General features: G+C 37.4%; 1 protein-coding gene across 8 annotated transcripts in view; it reads left to right on the top strand.

Annotated features, from left to right (window-relative positions):
• The window catches only part of LOC139935856 (F-BAR and double SH3 domains protein 2-like), a 60,487-nt gene that overhangs the window by 20,046 nt on the left and 20,217 nt on the right, over window positions 1-20,224 (top strand). For 7 of the 8 annotated variants that reach the window (XM_071930461.1, XM_071930459.1, XM_071930460.1 and 4 more), the window contains exons 5-10: window positions 8,902-9,046; window positions 9,988-10,124; window positions 10,841-11,033; window positions 13,856-13,978; window positions 14,447-14,542; window positions 15,182-15,238. In XM_071930461.1, the coding sequence (XP_071786562.1) occupies window positions 8,902-9,046; window positions 9,988-10,124; window positions 10,841-11,033; window positions 13,856-13,978; window positions 14,447-14,542; window positions 15,182-15,238 (751 nt within the window). The remainder of the gene's footprint in view (window positions 1-8,901; window positions 9,047-9,987; window positions 10,125-10,840; window positions 11,034-13,855; window positions 13,979-14,446; window positions 14,543-15,181; window positions 15,239-20,224) is intronic. The other variant, XM_071930456.1, reaches the window with a different exon arrangement.

The raw sequence follows: 20,224 nt of genomic DNA, 5'->3' as shown, positions 1-20,224 counted from the left end.
CTATACAATAATGTACGGTGTGTAAAATAGATGTACTTGAGTAGTTTTTACTACAATTAAAGGGAAGGTACACCTTTGGTAATTGTCACAGACCAGTCTATTTGTTATTTTATGTTGAGAAACACCAAGTGAGAAGACTGGTCTTTGACAATTACCAAAGGTGTGTGTGAACTTTTGCACGCGATGGTTTGTTTTCTTCATGATGATGTTTCCATCTGGTGACCTGTGAGATACAAATGCCATCGTTGGGGGAAATTCTTAGGAGCAACAGTTGATCACTGTGGAATCTCCCTTTTAATTTGTTTGTTTATACATGTATAACAATCTCAAATTTTGGCATCGGCACTGAATTACATGATAGTGCACTGTTTCATGAGTTCTTTCTACAATCCCGGCCAAAATGCTTTGGCCAGCCATTCCTAACGTTATATAAAACAATTCAATGTGCACTTCCCATTCACAATAAGAAATTTGTCCCCCGCCTCCCGCCCCCTGCTCAATGTTGACTGTAACCCAGAAGACAATCGGCAATTGGAACCAACATTGAAAGGGGGCAGGGGGGCCCAACGAGATATGGCCTGATAATGTAGTCACAGCTAGGCCTTGGTGCCCTTGAAATGCTCCAGTAGTAATTAACAATTTCCTCATGGGGTGCCCTTTACCAAGGAGAAAATGTCTTGGTGCCCTTGCCCTTTTAAAAACGAAGCATACATGTAATTGGCCTGTGACGGGTTCGATTTACCGGTCGGAAAGTGAATAATTATCACAATTTCCCTTGAACCCAGTCATGTCATGCTCCTGTGTTTTAGAGGTTGATTGTTTTTGTCAGCATAATGTGGTATTGTTTCACTCTGTGGAAGTTTATACTCAAGTACTTCCTTCCCCGTGGTTGTAAAAAAAACATGGCGCTTCCCTTTGTTCCAACAGCACTAATAATATTAAGTTTCCACTGAACGCAGTGTTCAGTTACACAGGTTTCAAGTACATACTTAGTGTCCTAGTTATGAATCCTTGCCTACAAGAGGCTTTGTGACCATAGAGAGCAATGACAACTTTTTGTTCATTTTCATTTTCGAGTAATTCTTTTTGATAGTTTCACTTTGTACTAATAAAAACCACCATATATCCTGAAAACAAATATTGAGAGCTTTGATATGCCTAGGGATGTGATAAAGTGCATGAATAAATAATATTATACACATAATTCACTCAATTCATAATGGCTTTTAAAGGCAGTGGACACTATTGGTAATTGTTCAAAATAATTATTATCATAAAACCTTTCTTGATTATAAAACACTGTGAGAATCATTTTGCTCTGAAGTGGAGTAGTTTTCGAGAAAGAAGTAATTTTCCACGAATTTGATTTTGAGACCTCAGGTTTAGAATTTGAGGTCTCGAAATCAAGCATCTGAACGCACACAACTTCGTGTGACAAGGGTGTTTTTTCTGTCGCTGTTATCTCTCAACTTCGACGACCGATTGAGCTCAAATTTTAACAGGTTTGTTATTTTATGCATGAGTTGAGATGCACCAATTGAGAAGACTAGTCTTTAACAATTACCAATAGTGTCCAGTGTCTTTTAAAAGCAATAAACCTTCTTCATACATGGAACTTTTTCATAGTGACCACGAGTCGAATTTTGGGGAAAGTTACATGTTTAGGCATGAATTTTTTGTCTTTTGTACGTTTAATATGTGATCAGCCACTGGCATAAACGTGTGTTATCTGCATTGTGTAACTGATTAAAGGAACACGTTGCCTTGGATCGGACGAGTTGGTCAAAACAAAAGCGTTTGTAACCGTTTTTTATAAAATGCATATGGTTGGAAAGATGTTTTAAAAGTAGAATACAATGATCCACACAAGTTTGCCTCGAAACTGCGTGGTTTTCCTTCTACTGTGCGAACTAACATGGTCGGCATGAATTTTTTGTCTTTTGTACGTTTAATATGTGATCAGCCACTGGCATAAACTTGTGTTATCTGCATTGTGTAACTGATGAAAGGAACACGTTGCCTTGGATCGGACGAGTTGGTCAAAACAAAAGCGTTTGTAACCGTTTTTTATAAAATGCATATGGTTGGAAAGATGTTTTAAAAGTAGAATACAATAATCCACACAAGTTTGCCTCGAAACTGCGTGGTTTTCCTTCTACTGTGCGAACTAACATTGTCGGCCATTTATGGGGGTCAAAATGTTGACCCCCATAAATTGCCGACGTGTTAGTCGACAAGGTAAAAGGAAAACCACGCAATTTCGAGGCATGTTTGTGTGGATCATTGTATTCTACTTTTACAACATCTTTCTACCCATATGCATTTTATAAAAAACGGTTACAAACGCTTTTCAAAGATCAACTCGACCGATCCAAGGCAACGTGTTCCTTTAACTAATCCTTAATCAGATTACATGCATGGATCATGTCAAAACAGAGAGAGACCTGTTTAATACATTCACCATGGGATCAAGATTATTAGCGTAGTATTGACTAAAAGAGAGGCATGCTACCCTATGTACACAGAACAAAATTAATTTCTTTCTCAATAAGCCAGTCTTTCGTTCCAACAGCACAAATGCCAAATAGTTTGGGAAACTAGAGGAAATGGTCAGTTTTAACATAACTGCTCGGAGGAAAAACCTCAATGGGAATAAGCTTTAAAGGGTGTATGTACTAACTTTTTGTAGGACAAAAAACACAATGTCCACAGATTTACACTAAACTTACACAGTTTGAAGATAATGATAGTAGAAAGCTCCCCTGAAAATATTACGAGCTGAGGTGCTGTAGTTTTTGGGTAATGAGTAAAACAATGTCATGAAAATAATTTTCGTCTCATGAGACCAAAATTATTTTAAGCATTTACAAACGTATTTTCATTTAATACATTGTTTTACTCATTTCTCAAAAACTGCAGCACCTCAGTAAGTAATATTTGAAGGGAAGCTTTCCACTATAATTTTCTTCAAACCTTGTAAGTTTAATGTATTGAAAAAGTACCCAAATCCTTTAATGCAACTGAAAACCCAATCTACATACTGTACATGTACAAGGTTCTGGTCTGAGGTGGGATTCGAACCAGGGCCCAATTTCATAGAGCTGCTTTTGCGTGGGTAATACTGTAGCAGAAATAATTGTTTCATTGTCAATATACATGATCAAGAATTATTGTTAAAATGCTGTGCTATAGTACCTTAAAAAAAAAAAAAATGACAATCTCGGTAATACAATGCCTCACAATGTTTTCATTGTGTACAAGGCATGACCCACTTTGGATTGTATTTTCAGTGCAGATAATGTAGACCTTGAAAATGTACACACTAGTCTATCACACAGATGGTAACACAACACTGTACATACATTACGAGAGCTAACTAATGATGTATGTCTATGTTTTGTTCATTCATTTATATCATAATACCAGCCATACTGATGAGAGTAATTTTCCATGGTACATGTATGTTTTGTGACTCAACACAGGGACAGTTATTGACTTTTGAATCCCGGCGCTTCATACCACTTTGTGCCTGTCTGTGTTTTGAGAGAGTGAAAGGCTGCGTTACATGTATTTATCATCATGCGATTAAATGTTCATCTTGGGCAAACTTGTGCTGGATGTGAATACAAAGTACTTAGAACTGGATGTTTACATACATTATACAATGCATCCAAGCCTGCTGCAACCACTGGGTAGACATTAATTTGGGAATAATAGTGCGAGGACCTGGTCTGTACTGCGGAGTGACCAGGTTGCTGGCACTCCGGCTCGGTCCGTGCGTGTGAGCATTACGCAAGACGTCTTTTGATACATTAACAGCACATATGCGCATGTGTGTGAAGTGCCAATACTAAGATGATGAAAGCACAAACCAAGTTGTACACAATGTATGCTGGTTAGGGGCCATTTTATTTGCTCAGTTTACAGAGCCGGTCCTTTATTACTTGTTAATACATCCCCACATGATCAGGTGTTGACCAATCAGAGTCTGTGAGCTGTCCAAGATATATATTAATTCATAATGATTTATTATTCCCAATGTTTACACAACTTCATGAAGCACCAGCTTGTAGTTGTAGTGAACAATGCATACTATGGTTGCTGTGTACTTAAACAATGGTAGGAAACACTGATATAAATCCATGTCATGGCCTAAATAATTTGGTCTTACAGTCACAAATAGCTGTCGCACTTGTCTGTCTTTAAAAAGAAGAGACGCTTTTCAATTTTATTCAACTTTAAACTTTTACCAAAATAAATTAAATTACAATAATTATGATCTTATTGTTGGAACACAGTCTCCTTCATTGTGGAAGTTTATCAAATAAAATTTAATAAAGTTGATTTGAAGTATTTAGAAAGACCAATCCATGTAGGAAGTAATCCATGCTTGTGCTTGATTCTGTTTTGCTTTATTTATTTATTGTTACATGTAAGTTCATTTTGAGGGCTTTTGAAACTCCCTTTGATGACTTGTGATTCTAGTGGGATAACTTCCTTAAAAACATTTGTAAGTTAAAGTTGTTTTCTTTGACCTGTGACTGAGTCATGTTGATATAAAGTGAATTGATAAAAGGCAGTGGACACTATTGGTAATTACTCAAAATAATTGTTAGCATAAAGACTTACTTGTTAAAGGAACACGTTGCCTTGGTCGGGTTGGTCTATAAAAGCATTTGTAACCGTTTGTTATAAAATGCATATGGTGAGAAAGATAGAATACAATGATCCACACAAACATGCCTCGAAATTGCACCGTTGTCCTTTTACATCGTCAACAAACACGGATGGCCATTTATGGGAGTCAAATTTTTGACTCCCATAAATGGCTTACCGTGTTAGTTTGCGAAGTAAAAGGAAAACCATGCAATAGACTGCAAGTCTCGCGCGCACCGGAGCGAGAAAACACGACAACTAAAGAACTTAATTTTTTTTATGAATCAAATCTTTGCTTTAATTTATTCTTAATGCTTGTTTAAATTAGTTTTAGCTTTTTAAACAAACACAATTATCGCTTAAAGTCTATCTATAGACGAAAGTAAAACTCTGGGACAAGGATGTTTGTTTGATCTTAAATTTTTTGAAACCCCATTTGTAAATGTACGCCCGAATGTGAAACTACTCAAAGCTGGTTTATATGCGGACGCACGATGATCGCAAGGGCGTTAGATAAACGCGTGACGCAGTTTAAAGAGGAAGCCGACGCCTAAACGACCAATGAAAAAGCTTTTCACCCCGCGCGACCAAAACAAGCGTCTGTGTACGTTTCGTGATCGGAGATGGGCACAAATTCTTAATTTTTACCAAGTAACCTGACCTGAGGTCAAGTTTAAATATCGGTTTTTCTTCGTTATTATGTTGACTTTATTTTCATTTTCATATAAGATGTTAATTAGTATTACATTTTTAACAACATATGTCATTTTTATGGTCATAAACTACATTAAACTAAAGTAATGGACGAAACAAAATCTCCCCAACGTAAAACTCCATAAGGTTGGGACCACAATGGTCCCGGAAGTTCAAATCCGCGCGAGACTTGCACAGTCTATTTAGAGGCAAATTTGTGTGGATCTTTGTATTTTACTTTTAAAACATCTTTCTAACCATATGCATTATAAAAAAAAAAAACGGTTACAAAATTCTTTTTTAATAGACCAACTCGTGCGATTCAAGGCAAGGTGTTCCTTTAATGAGCAATGGAGAGCTGTTGATAGTAGAAAACATTGTGAGAAAAGGCTCCCTCTGAATTAACTTAGTTTTTGAGAAAGAAATAATTTATTTCTCACTAAAATAATTGTACTGATTCGAGACCATCGCTGAGGTCTCGAATTCAAGCATCTGAAGGCACACTACATGTGTGACAAGGGTGTTTTTTCTTCTTTTATTCTCTCATCATTACGATGACCAATTGAGTTAAAATTTTCATAGGTTTGGTGTTTTATGCATATGTTGAGATACACCAAGTGAGAAGATTTGTCTTTGACAATTACCAAAGATGTCCATTGCCTTTAAAAAAAAGTATAATTCTTGGAGCAATCTATTCACTCTCCATACTAACCAATCCCTGAAAGAGCAGCAGAATCAACAAGCCAAAGGGGAAAGAACTAAACAAAGAACTGACATTTGCAGCAACCGTTAAGGGATTGTTCTTTTGGAAAGTGATTTGGTTCGCTTAGTTTTCTGCAATCCCTAGCCTACTGTTTGTTCTTTGTATTTTGGTATGTCTGTAAGGTTTTCGTAATGTTGTTACACACTTCAAGTATTTTGTGGCTGTGTGTTTTTAAAGTTTTTAACGCCTGAATGAATAAATAAATAAATAACCGTAGTGAATAAAAGTTTTGCTTTATTCACCTGTTTACCTGTAGCGTTTGTATTGAGTTTTTCAAGAGCTTAGACACATGTTGCGTACCAGTAAGGATTGGTAGCCGATTGGGTCTGAAGAAACAATAGTTTGCTGGGATTCATCTTTTTGATCAGATTGACCAAGTTATTCATCAAGAATTGAAAGTACCTTGGTGGGTGTCTTTTTTTCTTTCCTTTTTCAGTATTATAGGGCCTTTCTATAAAGCCGTTGGACATTTTCGGTAAACAGTATTGTCCAAGGCCCACACTTCGTGTATATCACAACTTCTATATAAAATAACAAACCAGTGAAAATTTAGGCTCAATCCGTCATCGGAGTCAGGAGAAAATAACGGGAAAACCCGGTTTCAGCATGTTTCGCTGTGTCATGACATGTTTTTAAAATAAATCCGTAATTCTCGATATAGAGAATTGATATTGTTTTAATGTTTTCTCAAAAAGTAAAGCATTTCATGGAATAATATTTCAACAAAGTCTTTCACCATTACCTTCTATAAACTCTGTAAGTTATTTGTAAATCTGTGAACTTTTTTTTTCCTGTACCGAAAGTGTCCAATGGTTACATCAATTGAGTAAACTGAGAGCCATGTGTTATGTTTTGGAGTTTATAGACCTTTCAAAAGATTGTCATGCGAGTCACAATGGAATGGATGATGTGCAAGCCTGTGTTATTCATTTGAATATGACTAATGTGGTTGAGATACTGCTGTGCTCAGAATGGATCCTCTAGAGTCAGCTCGTACATTAGCCTGTCTCTATGGTCTTTTAAAGACATTGATTGGTTAAACGTCAACTGGACATGAACTAGCCTGTGGCTTGTTATACACAAAGTGGATCTGCATTAAAGCCATTGTACACTTTCGGAACAGAAAAAAAAAAAAAATCACAGATTTACAAATAACTTACAGGGTTTACAGAAGGTAATGGTGAAAGACTTCCCTTGAAATATTATTCCATGAAATGCTTTACTTTTTGAGAAAACAGTAAAACAATATCAATTCTCGAAAGCGAGAATTACAGATTTATTTTAAACACATGTCATGACACGGCGAAACGCGTGGATACAAGGGTGGGTTTTCCCGTTATTTTCTCCCGACTCTGATGACCGATTGAGCCTAAATTTTTACAGGTTTGTTATTTGATATAGAAGTTGTGATACACGAAGTGTGGGCCTTGGACAATACTGTTTACCGAAAGGGTCCAATGGCTTTAAAGACATTGATTGGTTAAATGTCAACTGGATTTGAACTATGGTAGCCTGTGGCTTGTTATACACATAGGGGATCTGCATTAAAAAGGGAAACAGCACCCCAGTATGCAAGCCACTGTAATAAGGAACAGGCCTGTATGTTTTCTTTTTGGTAAAGGGCATCTTATGAGGAAATTGAAAATTTCTACTGGAGCATTTCAAGGGCACCAAGGCAATGACAATCATAATAACAACAACATTTATTTCATACTGACTCGGTGTAATTATATCAATGATTACAAGTATTCATGTGAACATTAAATTGTTTTTTGGAGTTGAACAAAGAATTGACTAGAGTGGGATTCGAACCAACGACCTCCGGATTAACGTGCGCAGGGGTCGTTGGTTCGAGTCCCACTCTAGTCAATTCTTTGTTCAACCCCCAAAATCATTTAAAAATTTACCTAGTCAGTTTCCCTTGTGGTTTATATTGATAACATTAAATTGGATTACATGTAGTAACAGAGCAGATAAGAAATTATGCTTTTGTACTTTTCCCTTTTGAACAGACAACCGAGGTGATAAAATCACACAACATCCACACACATATCAAAATTAAAGACCGACAGTTGAGACCAGACAAAGATGGATTAAAATAACTTTAAGTATAACATGATAATTGTAAATTAATAAATTGACTTAGTGACTTGACAAAATATGTATCCAACAGGCATTGTTTAAGTTTTCTAGAAAATTTGCCAATTGGTAGCAGGCTGTTTGAGGTTCGTGTTGAGGATCAGGGGGTATGGCGGCAATCGTCTTCGTTGCCTCTTTGTATGTGTATCAGGCCTGATATTTAATGAGTTCTAAGGCCCAAAAAAATAAATAAAAAAAATACCAGTTGACCGTCCGGATTTTTCAAAAAAGAGGAGGATGAGGGCCTTATTATTTACTACTTACTATTTTTTTTTTTTCAAGATGGCCGCTTAGTATTTCAAATCAAACAGGCCACCAATTCAGTTTGAATCCATCGCAAATTTATCTTATAACTATTTGTTGCATGAGGACCCGTGTGAACACTTTATTAGTATTAACAGGGTCGGATTTGTAAAAGGATTTGCTGGTATGTTTTATGAAACAGACGGTAACACATGTTCGAGAGCATCACATTAGATTCAGAAAAAGCTCCTAGGCCAGTCCTTTTGAAAAGATGGAGTAAAAAATAAATTTAAAAATGTTTTTTTTTTTTTTCCCCCCACAAAAATCGAAAAAAGGATGCAGGCGGGGACGATCAACTGGTATTTATATTTATTTGGCCTAATATTGTTTTTTTTGTTTGCCCACAGATTGGCTCTACATGTATGGAAAGCCATCTTGGACGAGACAGAGAAGATTTCCAAGGCACGTACAACCGCCTCCGAGACCCTCAACTCGCAGGTTACTGATGTCATTAAGACGCAGAAGAATACACGAGCACAGACACTCAAAAAGGTTAGTGCAACTGATGCCCGACGGCCAAGTGTAGAAATTCACTCAGAATCACGTCATGTGCATTCTATTGTGTGTCTCATGTGCTTTAATATGCTAGGGGCAGGAGTATAAATACATTTCAGAATTTAGTTGGAAAGGCTCTTTCACTGTGATAACCAACACTTGGGTATGCAAATAATAAATATGGAGACTTAAACATTGATCATGTATTAGCCATCTTCCCTGAGTAGTTGTATTAACAATTAATGTGTGCATCAAGGGAATTGTCTATTACAATTTAAAATAACATGTGTTTATACTTTGTGACATGGTCCTGTACAAGTATGGGGTAGGCCTGGGCAACTAGTCAACTAGTGTCATAGTCGCGACCATTAAATCATTAGTCGAGTCATGATTACCGTTTTTCAATTACTTGGTTAATCATGCTGCCGCGACTACTACAAAAAACAGTCCCGACTACTTCAAAAATAGTCGCGACTACCTGTTTGGTGAACCAATTGTGTAGCTCACGGCTATTCACGACAATATAATTTACTTACAAAACACAATCAGACATCAGTGATGGAATCCTTCAATCCTTTCAGCTTGAACTTAACCATGTTGCGCTTGCGGCACACACTGCCACAATGCATTTTGAAAATTAAAAATTGGTCGCGACTAGTTTCGTTGTCATGGCTATTTGAGAGGTGCGACCAGGCGAGTAGTAAATTTCACTAGTCGCCCATGCCTAATATGGGGATAAATCCAAGCATCGAGAACCATTACTGGATGCTGTGTGCAAATAATTGTTACGATTAGAAGAGTCTGTACATTGTGGATTTCCAACAAGTACCCACTGGCAGTGAAAGGCAGGGAAAACATGTCGCATCAGCATGCATCCCACCTGTTACCTTCCCCCTCCACCCCTCCCCTAATTGACCTGTTTCTTTCCCTCACTATAGTGTGATGAACTGTTTGGAAACTGTCAAGAGGAGATACAATCATCCATTAGAGATCTGACCAAGGCTAAGAAGAATTATGTAGAGTCAGAGACAGACGCTCAAGAGGCCAGAGAGAAAGCCTTAGAAGCCGAGAACAAGTAAGTGGTGGTTTAACTTGAAGATTTAAGACAAGTACTATGATAAGAATGTGATCCTTTTAAAGACACTTGGGTGGATTTCTGAAAGAGTTAAGACTAGTCTTGCATATATCTAGAGTAAGGACGAGCTATATCTAGAGTTAGGACGAATTACTCAAAATAATTGTTAGCATAAAAACTTACCTGGTAAAACGAGCATTGGAAACATTGTGAGCAATGGCTCCCTCTGAAGTATTGTAGTTTTTGAGAAAGAGGCAATTTCTCACTTTATTAGGCATCTGAAAGCACACAAATTTGTGCAAAAAGTGTTTTTTCTGTCATTCTTTTGCCACTTCAATGACCATTTGAGTTAAAAATTTCATACACACCATTTTGTTATTTTGTGCATATATGTATTTTGGGATAGGACAAGTGAGAATACTGGTCTTTGACAATTACCAAACGTGTTCAGTGCCTTCAAGTGAGCTTGTGTTAGCTAGGACCAGTCATGCAGTTAAACTTACTTGAGCAAGGTGATTGGCAGATCAGTCTTTTCTCCTACGTGTAGACGTGCCATGGAGATAAAATTAGCTTTACAGAATAGTGAGCAGTTTAAATGATGAAGTGGGTCACAAAATGACGACTATGTATGTTGTAATTTATCCGTCAGCATTTTAAAAATGTTTGTTTCAATTATATTCCTTCTTCCAACCCTGATATTTGTTATGTGACCCTAGAGTAAAGAAAGGTTCACTCAAGCTCTTCCAGACCAAGTCTGCCCTGGAGAGGCAGTATTCTAAGCTATGTACAAGACGTGATACATGTGATAGACGATCGGCTCACATGCGCAATGAGTACCTTCTCTCAATCACCACAGCCAACTCCCACCAGCAGAGATACTTTTCCACAGATCTTCCATATTTCATGGCCGTAAGTTTAAAGGTTTCCAGGGGTGGATTTCACAAAGGTAGTCCCAACTTAGGACTAGTCCTAAGCAATGCTAAGAGATAGGACCAGTCCTAAGTTAGGACCAGTAACTCATCCTAACTTAGGACTGATCCTATCTCTTACCATTGCCTAGGACTAGTCCTAAGTTAGGACTACCTTTGTGAAATCCACCCCAGGTTTATTTGTTTCCACAGTAACAAATCTAATACAGGCAGTAATATGTACATGTTTCAAAATAATACAGTCTTTAGCCAGGTGGAAATAAATACACTTTTATGATACTGCAGGGGAGCTCACTAAGAAATGTAAGAAGCAAAGCTTATAAGCTTGAGCCCCAAACAGGTACGCTCATTGAGCCCAAACCAAACACCCATGTAACTGCAAATACACACATACATTGGTTGGGTAATCAGTTGAAATAGCACAAGGTTGGGCTCAAGGGCTGTGCTGTATTACATTACTAAAAAATATAACTATATAACAGTGGACATACAAACAAAACAGATCAAAGACAGATGAGATCATCTTAGCAAAATAAGTAAGGATATACAAAGTTGAGCTCATATTAAGTTCTATAGACTGCCTCCATCTTTGTCCTGTTGGTGTACCAGGTACAAAAGGGCTTTCCATTATTTGAAGTCAAAGTGTTAAGAAGGGCCCAATTTCAGATAATGCGTAGCACCAAATATTGCTTCTGATACATCAATCAAAGCCATACAAATGAACACTTTCGTTGAATGGTTTATTTCCAAATAATAATATTTATTCGGGCAGTCACATTTACAAGCACATGTACATACATTAAAAATATTTAAGAAAACAAAGAAAAACAACAGTGGGGTGCCCAGGAGAGCATAAAAGTATAAAAAATATAATTATCGCCAAAAGGCGTATGTCTCCTAAATACATAAGAAATAAAGCACCTCAAAAATAACGTGCCAATTACGCACTGTTCGATGATGATTTATGGTTGGAAAAGTACAGTCATGGTACGGGAAAATACCTGAGAGTAGTGAGACAATGACAAATGAAAAAAAAGCCATTACAGCATAAAGTAAGCATAGTGTGTCTAATGTAGGAAGAGAGCCAGACAGCCAATTACAATCCTACATTGACTGTCTGTCGTCAGACATAAAGTACATGTATGTACTAATCTCTGTACCAGTGCACTTTAATGTCAATTGACATAAGTGCTGGGTGAGGGAAAGGCTAGGCCCGTGGTAAAAAAGGCTACCAGGGAAATTTAAATTTTGAGATAATGGCGGACACAATACTACAACACTATAAGGTTTGGGTAAATAGTCTGTATACACCCACCTGCCCACACCAAACAGTGCACTATCACGTTCGTCATCCCTCAAAAAGGTTCAGTCAGAAAATGTTTCTTTTAAACTTCTGTTGATAAAGAGAGTCTAAATTGTCTAAAATGCCAATGTAATGAGATTGAGTGGGTGTAATCCTACCTCCATGGTCATACACAGACATAAAGCAATAGGAATGTACTACATAGTATGTACATGAAGATGATAATAATAATAACAACCCGTTTTTTATATATAGCGCTTTTCACACCCGAAGGGCGTCTCAAAGAAAGGGCTTCCAACATTATTACCCCTGATCGCTGGGCCTTAATTAATTAATCAATCGGGAGATTATACAATGGATCATATATATCAAGCACATTATATTTGATAATGAATAGGGTAGATGGCCTTAGCTTTCGATCCAAACCGGACCTTCTTCAGAGGCATAAAACAAGTACAAACAAATACATATCCATTTATAGAAAAAGAGAGGGGGAAAGGGATTGAAGAAAGGATCCAAAAGAAGCGGAAAAATAACAGCCAATCAAAGTTTCTATTTCAGAGACAATGTGTGGCTGTGAACCAATAGGAGTAGAGTGGCGAGGACAAAGGATGTTTAGAATGAAAGGATGGGTTACTGGACTATAAAAGTGGTAAATGTATTGTTCGACAACAATGCCGGACAACATGAAAGGGTAGGATTAGAGAGCAAGTTGCATCATGATGCAACTAACAATGGTCAATTAATAAGAATAGCAAGATCAAAGGTATGATGATTTTCATGTGGAAAAAGAGGGGGGGGGGGTTACTTACATCAGTACATTATATTTGAATATAAGCTTGTAATAGAACAAACCTATTTGACGTATGATATGATTAATGATCATTCTTTAGCATGTTGATTTAATTAAGAACTCACTCCGCGGTGGTGCAGTTTAAAAGGATCCTCTAAGCTAAGCTAAAGTCCCAGCGGATGTTCTATCTCTGGAAATCCTTATGATCGACTCCGCGGTAAAGAACATAATCTACCAGTGTGTCTACCTGGCAAGTAGACACACACTTGGTGTTGATTTTTCTTCCACTCAATGAGTTGCGTTGTGCTGTGTTTTTGACCACGTGAGGGCGCTCTCAATAGTATTTTTTCTCACTTCCTAGGGTATAAACGAATCGTACTACACAGTTTGAATAGTCGTTCCGTCACTTTTGTTGCGCCGTAGCTTTAAGTTGCCTGAGAGTTGGGTTATAACGGCTCCTTTAAAATTCTAATTGTACTTAATGGATTAGATGATTGTGGTGGTAATGTGTTCCAATGTTTAATAACTGTTATGGATATGAATGAATATAACCCCGGAATTGATTGAGAGCGCCCTCATGAGTTAAAAAATATGGCACATTGATTGCTGGTGTGTCTGTTGCATGTATCCTCATATATTGCTGCGTTCATTATGGCCTCTACTGAACTCGGCTTCATCGTCATTTTGTCTTTTTGTCTATTTTCAGATGTTAGATGGCAATTTCTACGATAGATTGAGGGATTTTTACTCAATCTTCAACACAACAGAGATTGAGCTTGGGACGTATGCGAGGGCTTGCTTTGAGAGAGTACAGAGAGAGGCAGAACTGGTAAGTGGGAACACGAAAAGTACCTGATTGAAATATTCTTTGAATTTTTCAAATAGTTTCTCTGTGTTGAACGCGGGTTGATCTTTATTTAGTTGACATTGCGAACTTAATATCGTGTATAAAATACACTGTTGCCGAAATGCAACACTAACACTACAGCAGAGTAAGCAGCCGCCTGAACTGGATTATGTTGCTAAGGACGCTGCTTTTATACTGACATGCATCAATGCACTCAAATGAATGAATCACGACACGGTTCATTCATTTTGAGTAACCCGTGTATAAGTCATGTGACGCATACGGCGGGTACTCTTGTGTGTCATTCAAACTATAAAAACTACATGTGCTGAGTATACAGTGCTAACATACATCAGTGTATGGGTAAAACCAAAATTGATATTCTTTATCCCCGATGCAAATTTAACATCTATAATGTATTGTACACACTGTCCTTAACTTCTGAATCAGGTCACAAGAGAGTACCATTTAGAACGATTCCTACAGAAGTGTCCGGTATTCACGACCACTCTTCAGTATCACTATGAACCCATAGAAACGGACGAGGTAAGTCCTGTGTAAACATCTACTACAAATACAGATTTTTAACATATATTTTTGTTGATGTGGCCAGATGTCACCATTATTCGATTTTTGCAAACACCTATCCTTAAATCTCTCGTGAACTTTTGCAAATGGTGACCCCGGTTCAAAAACTAACACCACTGAAACCACAGACAAGAAATAATCGAAACGACTGACAAGAAAGCGACTTATGAATACGAGAAAATTACATTTATTTTAAATTAATAACTTAACGAAAATTATGTTAAACTCTCTTGGTTCGACTAGTGAATCCTTTCACATTCAGTTTCGGTTATAACACCCTAATTTTAAATACAATGCTTGGTGATACACGATTGATTAACTCTTTACGGAGGAGTTCAACTCCAGAACCTTTCTTATTGATTCAAACAATCTTAAACTTCAATTCAACTTAGTTCAGCTTCAAGTTCGTTTATGAAATACACATTGTTAATTACTTGGTAAACAATTGTACCATTAACTCATCACGGAGGAGTTCAGCTCCAGAACAGACTTTTCTGATAGATTCAAACAATCTTAAATCTAGTTCAACTTATGGAGTATTCCAGCTTCAGTTTCTTTTACAAGATTTTCAACCCCAATTCTTTCACAAAATCATAGCTTCACTATATCACAACCAACTCATCATCACGGAGGAGTTCAACTCCGGAACCTCAGGTAGGTCTACACTTCCAGACTGCCAAGTACGTCTCATTCGTCCACAACAGTTCGGTGGAATTAGTACATCTTTCGGCCAGCGCCGTCTCTCTCTTAGAGTGTATGATTACTCCTGAACCTACGGCCATGAGTGGTGTTACTGGCGAGATCCTCGGACGGGCTGAGTGTTGTGGTTTGCCCCAAAACGGGAAAAGAGTTCTTCCGACACTGAATTTGTCGGTTTGAAACGATTTTTGGGTTGTGGCTGTCTCCACAAAAAATAAATCGGAAAATTAAACCTGCTGTTTCAGGCCTTCGGAAAGTTGACGCCGATCTTCACTCTCACACAAATACACCCAGACTTAAAGCCACGTCTTCCTCTGTCAAGAGGTTCTTGAGATCTGCCATATATTTCTTCTCGCACTCGCATCCTCACACACCACATTCCAACAACATTCCACAACAAAATACAAAAGGTATGGACAAAGCAACCGATTTTAAACAAAGTAAATAGTAAACAAAACACAAAGCAACCGCAACTAAATCATCTTGTATCGCAAGGCTCGATTATAGAAACTTGCGGGAATTTTCTGCGCTCTAACTGGTTAAAAACTTTTTGGGCGAGACCACACGAACGCAAAGGTAGGTTTTTACACTATGCCGAGATGGGTCACGCACGCAAAACAAAATACCATAAATACCAGTGTTACACCAGAGATAATGGAATTGAAGGCCTTCGGGATACAGTTTTTCTGTATACATTTTTTCAATTTTGGGCATATGCGGTGGCATGATTGGCTTGTGTGTAAAGCGCTTGACTCACCAAGGTGACCCCGGTTCATACGTGAGTTGAATTGTGCGTTGGCTCTCTGCTGTGCCATGAGGGTTTTCCAGACCATCCGGTTTTCCTCCCTTTGGAAAAAATCGAACACTTTTGATCTTGGCTGTGCTCCGTTGGTCATAATGGGTTGATCTGGCTGGCAGTCAAAGACGCCCTTGCATGCCTGCTTCTCGGACATGTTTTTAGTCGCAATTCAGCTCTGAGCTTAAAGAAAGTTCTGGAATTTCTAGTCAATGACATACATGTAGGCAGCTTTGCAAATCCTGAGATCGCACACGCTAGCTGGGGAATGAATGGCACGCTGTTCTAGCTAGTGACAAATTTTAGTCACTAAGTAGACCAGCTACCTTATTCCACTGGACAAGGCAGTGGTGAGTAAAGTCACTTACATCTCAAGCGTAACGATACAGACACTACCTTGCTCCAAATACACTTAACGATAGTTGAGTAACAGGCCCTGAAACCCTTTTTTTTCTTTTCTTTATTTCAAGGCACCCTGTACAGACTGACAAGGTTTCTTTTCCTTGTTTCACATTTCCAATAAGAAAATTGAGCGCACTTTGGATAGTCTGTATTACACTGTTGATGTACATGCGCAACTTCTCGTGACTTCCTCAATTATGACTACTGTCTGTATTAAGGCTACCAGCAATTATCATCACCAACACTGTGTAGACTGTGGAACAGTTCCAGTGTATAGAGACTGAGCAAATATTAGCTCTGATGATAACTCCATAATGCCACAATGGCCAGGGTCCTAGTTTATACACTACATTGTAGCCATGATGTAACTTACAATTATGTCAAGCCTACTGGTTTGCAGATCATCAGCTGACATAGATATGATCTATTCTGTTTGTAACTGTTGTTCCTGGAAGGGAATCTATCTATAACAGTTTTATTACACAACAAGTGCTTCTTCAGCACTATTAAGACTGGGTTGCTGTAAAAATCAAAGATATTTTTGAAATGTTGGCAGACTTCAAAAAATGGATTTTGGCAAAACTCCATGTACGAGTAGGTATGGGTACACAAAACACCAAAAAAAAGAAAAGTTATATCAGACATTAGTTGCCATGGTTACGGCCAAAAAAAGGATTTTCATCAAATTTTCCAAGTTTTTACCTTTTTTTTTTTGCACAACCATGTTTACTCTTTCAGAAAATGTTTTTAAAAAATTAAGTGTGCGATCAACTTTGGATCCAACCACACTTTCAAATAGGGGAGTTTTTGTCATATTTTCTAATAGCGAAAAATAGGGGTATTGAATTGGGCCATAAGTCCGAAAGTGGCACTTTGTGGATTATGACACTTTTATAGTTGGAAGATAAGGTACCGACCTACATAAAAATGCAATAAAATGTTTTGGTATTTTAAGTGCGCGAACACAGTTTGGCCGGAAAGTTAGCACTTTTGCAGGGGAAAAAATCTAAATAATTCTCTAAAATGGCACTTGTTACATGCTGAACAATGATGTTGATTGAAAAAAAAAAACAGGATAAAATAAAGCAAAGCAACTTCAAATAAAAATATAACTGTCAATTGTATACAGTGTATAGTTCGAAGACTCACCCCAGCTAATTTGGCTGGTATAGTGTTATCCGGCTATGTTCCATTTAAGGCAGTGGACACTATTGGTAGTTGCTCAAAATAATTATTGCACCAAACCTACTTGGTAACGATTAATGGGGAGAGGTTAAAGGTATAAAACATTGTGAGAAACGGCTCCTTCATTGTTTTCGAGAAAGAAGTAATTTTCCACGAATTTGATATTATGCATTATGTTGAGATACACCAAGTGAGAAGACTTGTCTTTGACAGTTACCAATAGTGTCTAGTGTCTTTAAGGAACTTGGAAATTAATTGATTTTCATAACCATTAATTGTACAGTCACTGATTATGCGATGCCTGTGCGCCGCGTTAAGGACGTGTAAGACATTTTTGAAAGTTTAAACGAAGAGCTGTGAACGTCCATTTGTCAAGAAAATTGAAAATTTGATGATTGTAGCTGCTATAGCCAAACGTAAATGACCACAAACATACAACAGAATGTCTTTGTGATGCATGTTTATACAATTAAAAGTTGCTTCTCTATATTGTGTGCCTGTTTTTTTAATCAGCATCATTGTTCAGCATGTAAAAAGTAATTAAAGAGCATTCTTTTTTCATATGATTATGAAATTTGCAAAATACATTTTTTTCAAAAAAGCATGAAGTTTCTGGCAACACTGCTCCACAGTTCAAAAAATACAAAAACTTTCTTTTTTAATTCTGTGATGCATGTTTATACAACTGAGAGTTAGGTTGTCATAAAATGCCTTATTACATTTTGTCAGTCTTCAATCATTGTTAAGCATGTAGAAAGTCATAAAAAGAGCATTATTTTATAACTTTAAATCTATACAATTGCCAAAAAGCATGAAGCTCTGGCAACACTGCTCCCCAGTTCAACAAATACCAAAACATTTTTTCGAAATTCCTACAGACCAGTATCTTATCTTTAAAGCCTGGTAGCAAAACTTTCCTAAAATAATATGCTACTTTCAAACTTCTGACAAACCTAGCAACCCCCTCGTTTTCCCAAATTGACCTTTGTTCAAAACACCCCTTTTTGAAATAATGGTATGTTCCATTCACAATTAACTGTACCTGTGTCAGGTGCATTTTTGGAAAGACCAAGGATGTATATTTACCATATTCAGTTGAGAGGCAGGTCATTTAATTTGGTATTTACACAGTGTAGCTCTCAACTTTGGGTAGTTTTTACTTATGAAAATAGCTAAATTATGTGAAATATGGCAATTTTCTTATTTTTAACCGTTGCCATGGCAACCAAAGTGCGGATGCAAAAACTATGCTTTCTTTTTAAACTTTGGTTGAAAGAATTAACATGTGCAAAGAGTAAACAAGACAAACAAGATCCTTTAAAAAGAAAATCATATTTTTTTGTTATACAATTTGAAATAAACACCTTTCCCCCCCCCCCAAAAAAAAAAGCACGAAGTTTGAGGCAGCACTGCTCCCCAGTACAACAAATACCAAAACTTTTTTTTTTTAATTCTTACAGACCAGTATCTTATCTTTCACGCCTAGAAGCAAAACTTTCCTAAATATGCTACTTTGGGACTTCTGACAATTTTAGCAACCCCCTAAATTTCCCAAGTTGACTTTTCCTCAAAACACCCCTTTTTGAAATAATGGAATCTTCCTTTCACAATTAACTGGTCTTTTGTAAAATGCATTTTTGGAAAGATTAAGGATCTAAAGTTACCATATCCAGCTGAGAGGTAGGTCCACTATTTGGTTTTCACACAGTGAAGCCCTCAACTTTCGGTAATTTTTACTCATGAAAAGTGCTAAATTAGGTGAAAAATGGTAATTTTCTACTTTTGACCGTTGCCATGGCAATGAAGGTGTAAAAGCAAAAATTATGCTTTATTTTTACATTTTGGTTGATGGCCTTCACTTGTGCAAAGTTTAAACGAAATCCATTTTTGAAAGTCTGCCACCACTTCTTTGATTTTTACAGCAACCCAGTCTTAAATGGGAATGTTCTGGTGTGGGAGGAGATTTTGTCCCACCGAAGATTCTATCCCACCAATGTGTGCATGAACTACTTCTGATAGCACCCTTATTTGAAACATCTTCCTTCAGCCCACGCTAATATCCCGTATGGGGAACAGAATCTCCGGCGGACAGATTTCTCTGTCAACTTAGAATTGCCCCAACTGCAGTTGGGACTGGTTCCAACTTTAGTGATTCCTGTTGGCATGGTTGGGATTGCTCAACTATAGCTGGGAATGGGATTATGACAGTAACATTGATCTAGACATGTAGATAACCACAATACATTGTGCTTTTAAAATTTTGTTTTTCTCTAGTTTTGTCTCGGCTTGCATTTTGGCTCGGCTTGCATTTTGGCTCATGTACATACGGTAAAAGCATTAGCAGTCTAGCATAGTAGTTGTGATTGTAATAACTGCTGTGCTAGTTCAAAGGAACACTGATTCCTTGCTTTGTGCAACAGATCTCTGGATCCGGGCTATAGTTGGGCTGTCCCAACTGTAACACTCAAGTTGGGACCAGCAACTATAGTTGGGCCAATTCTAAGTCACCTGGAAATAGAATTTTTTTTCTTTCAAACATAAGAGTATATGCTTACGAA

Source organism: Asterias amurensis, chromosome 4, assembly GCF_032118995.1.
Source record: "Asterias amurensis chromosome 4, ASM3211899v1".
Lineage (NCBI taxonomy): Eukaryota > Metazoa > Echinodermata > Asteroidea > Forcipulatida > Asteriidae > Asterias > Asterias amurensis.
The sequence above is the reverse complement of the archived record's forward strand: the minus strand, read 5'-3'. Positions and strand labels throughout refer to the sequence as shown.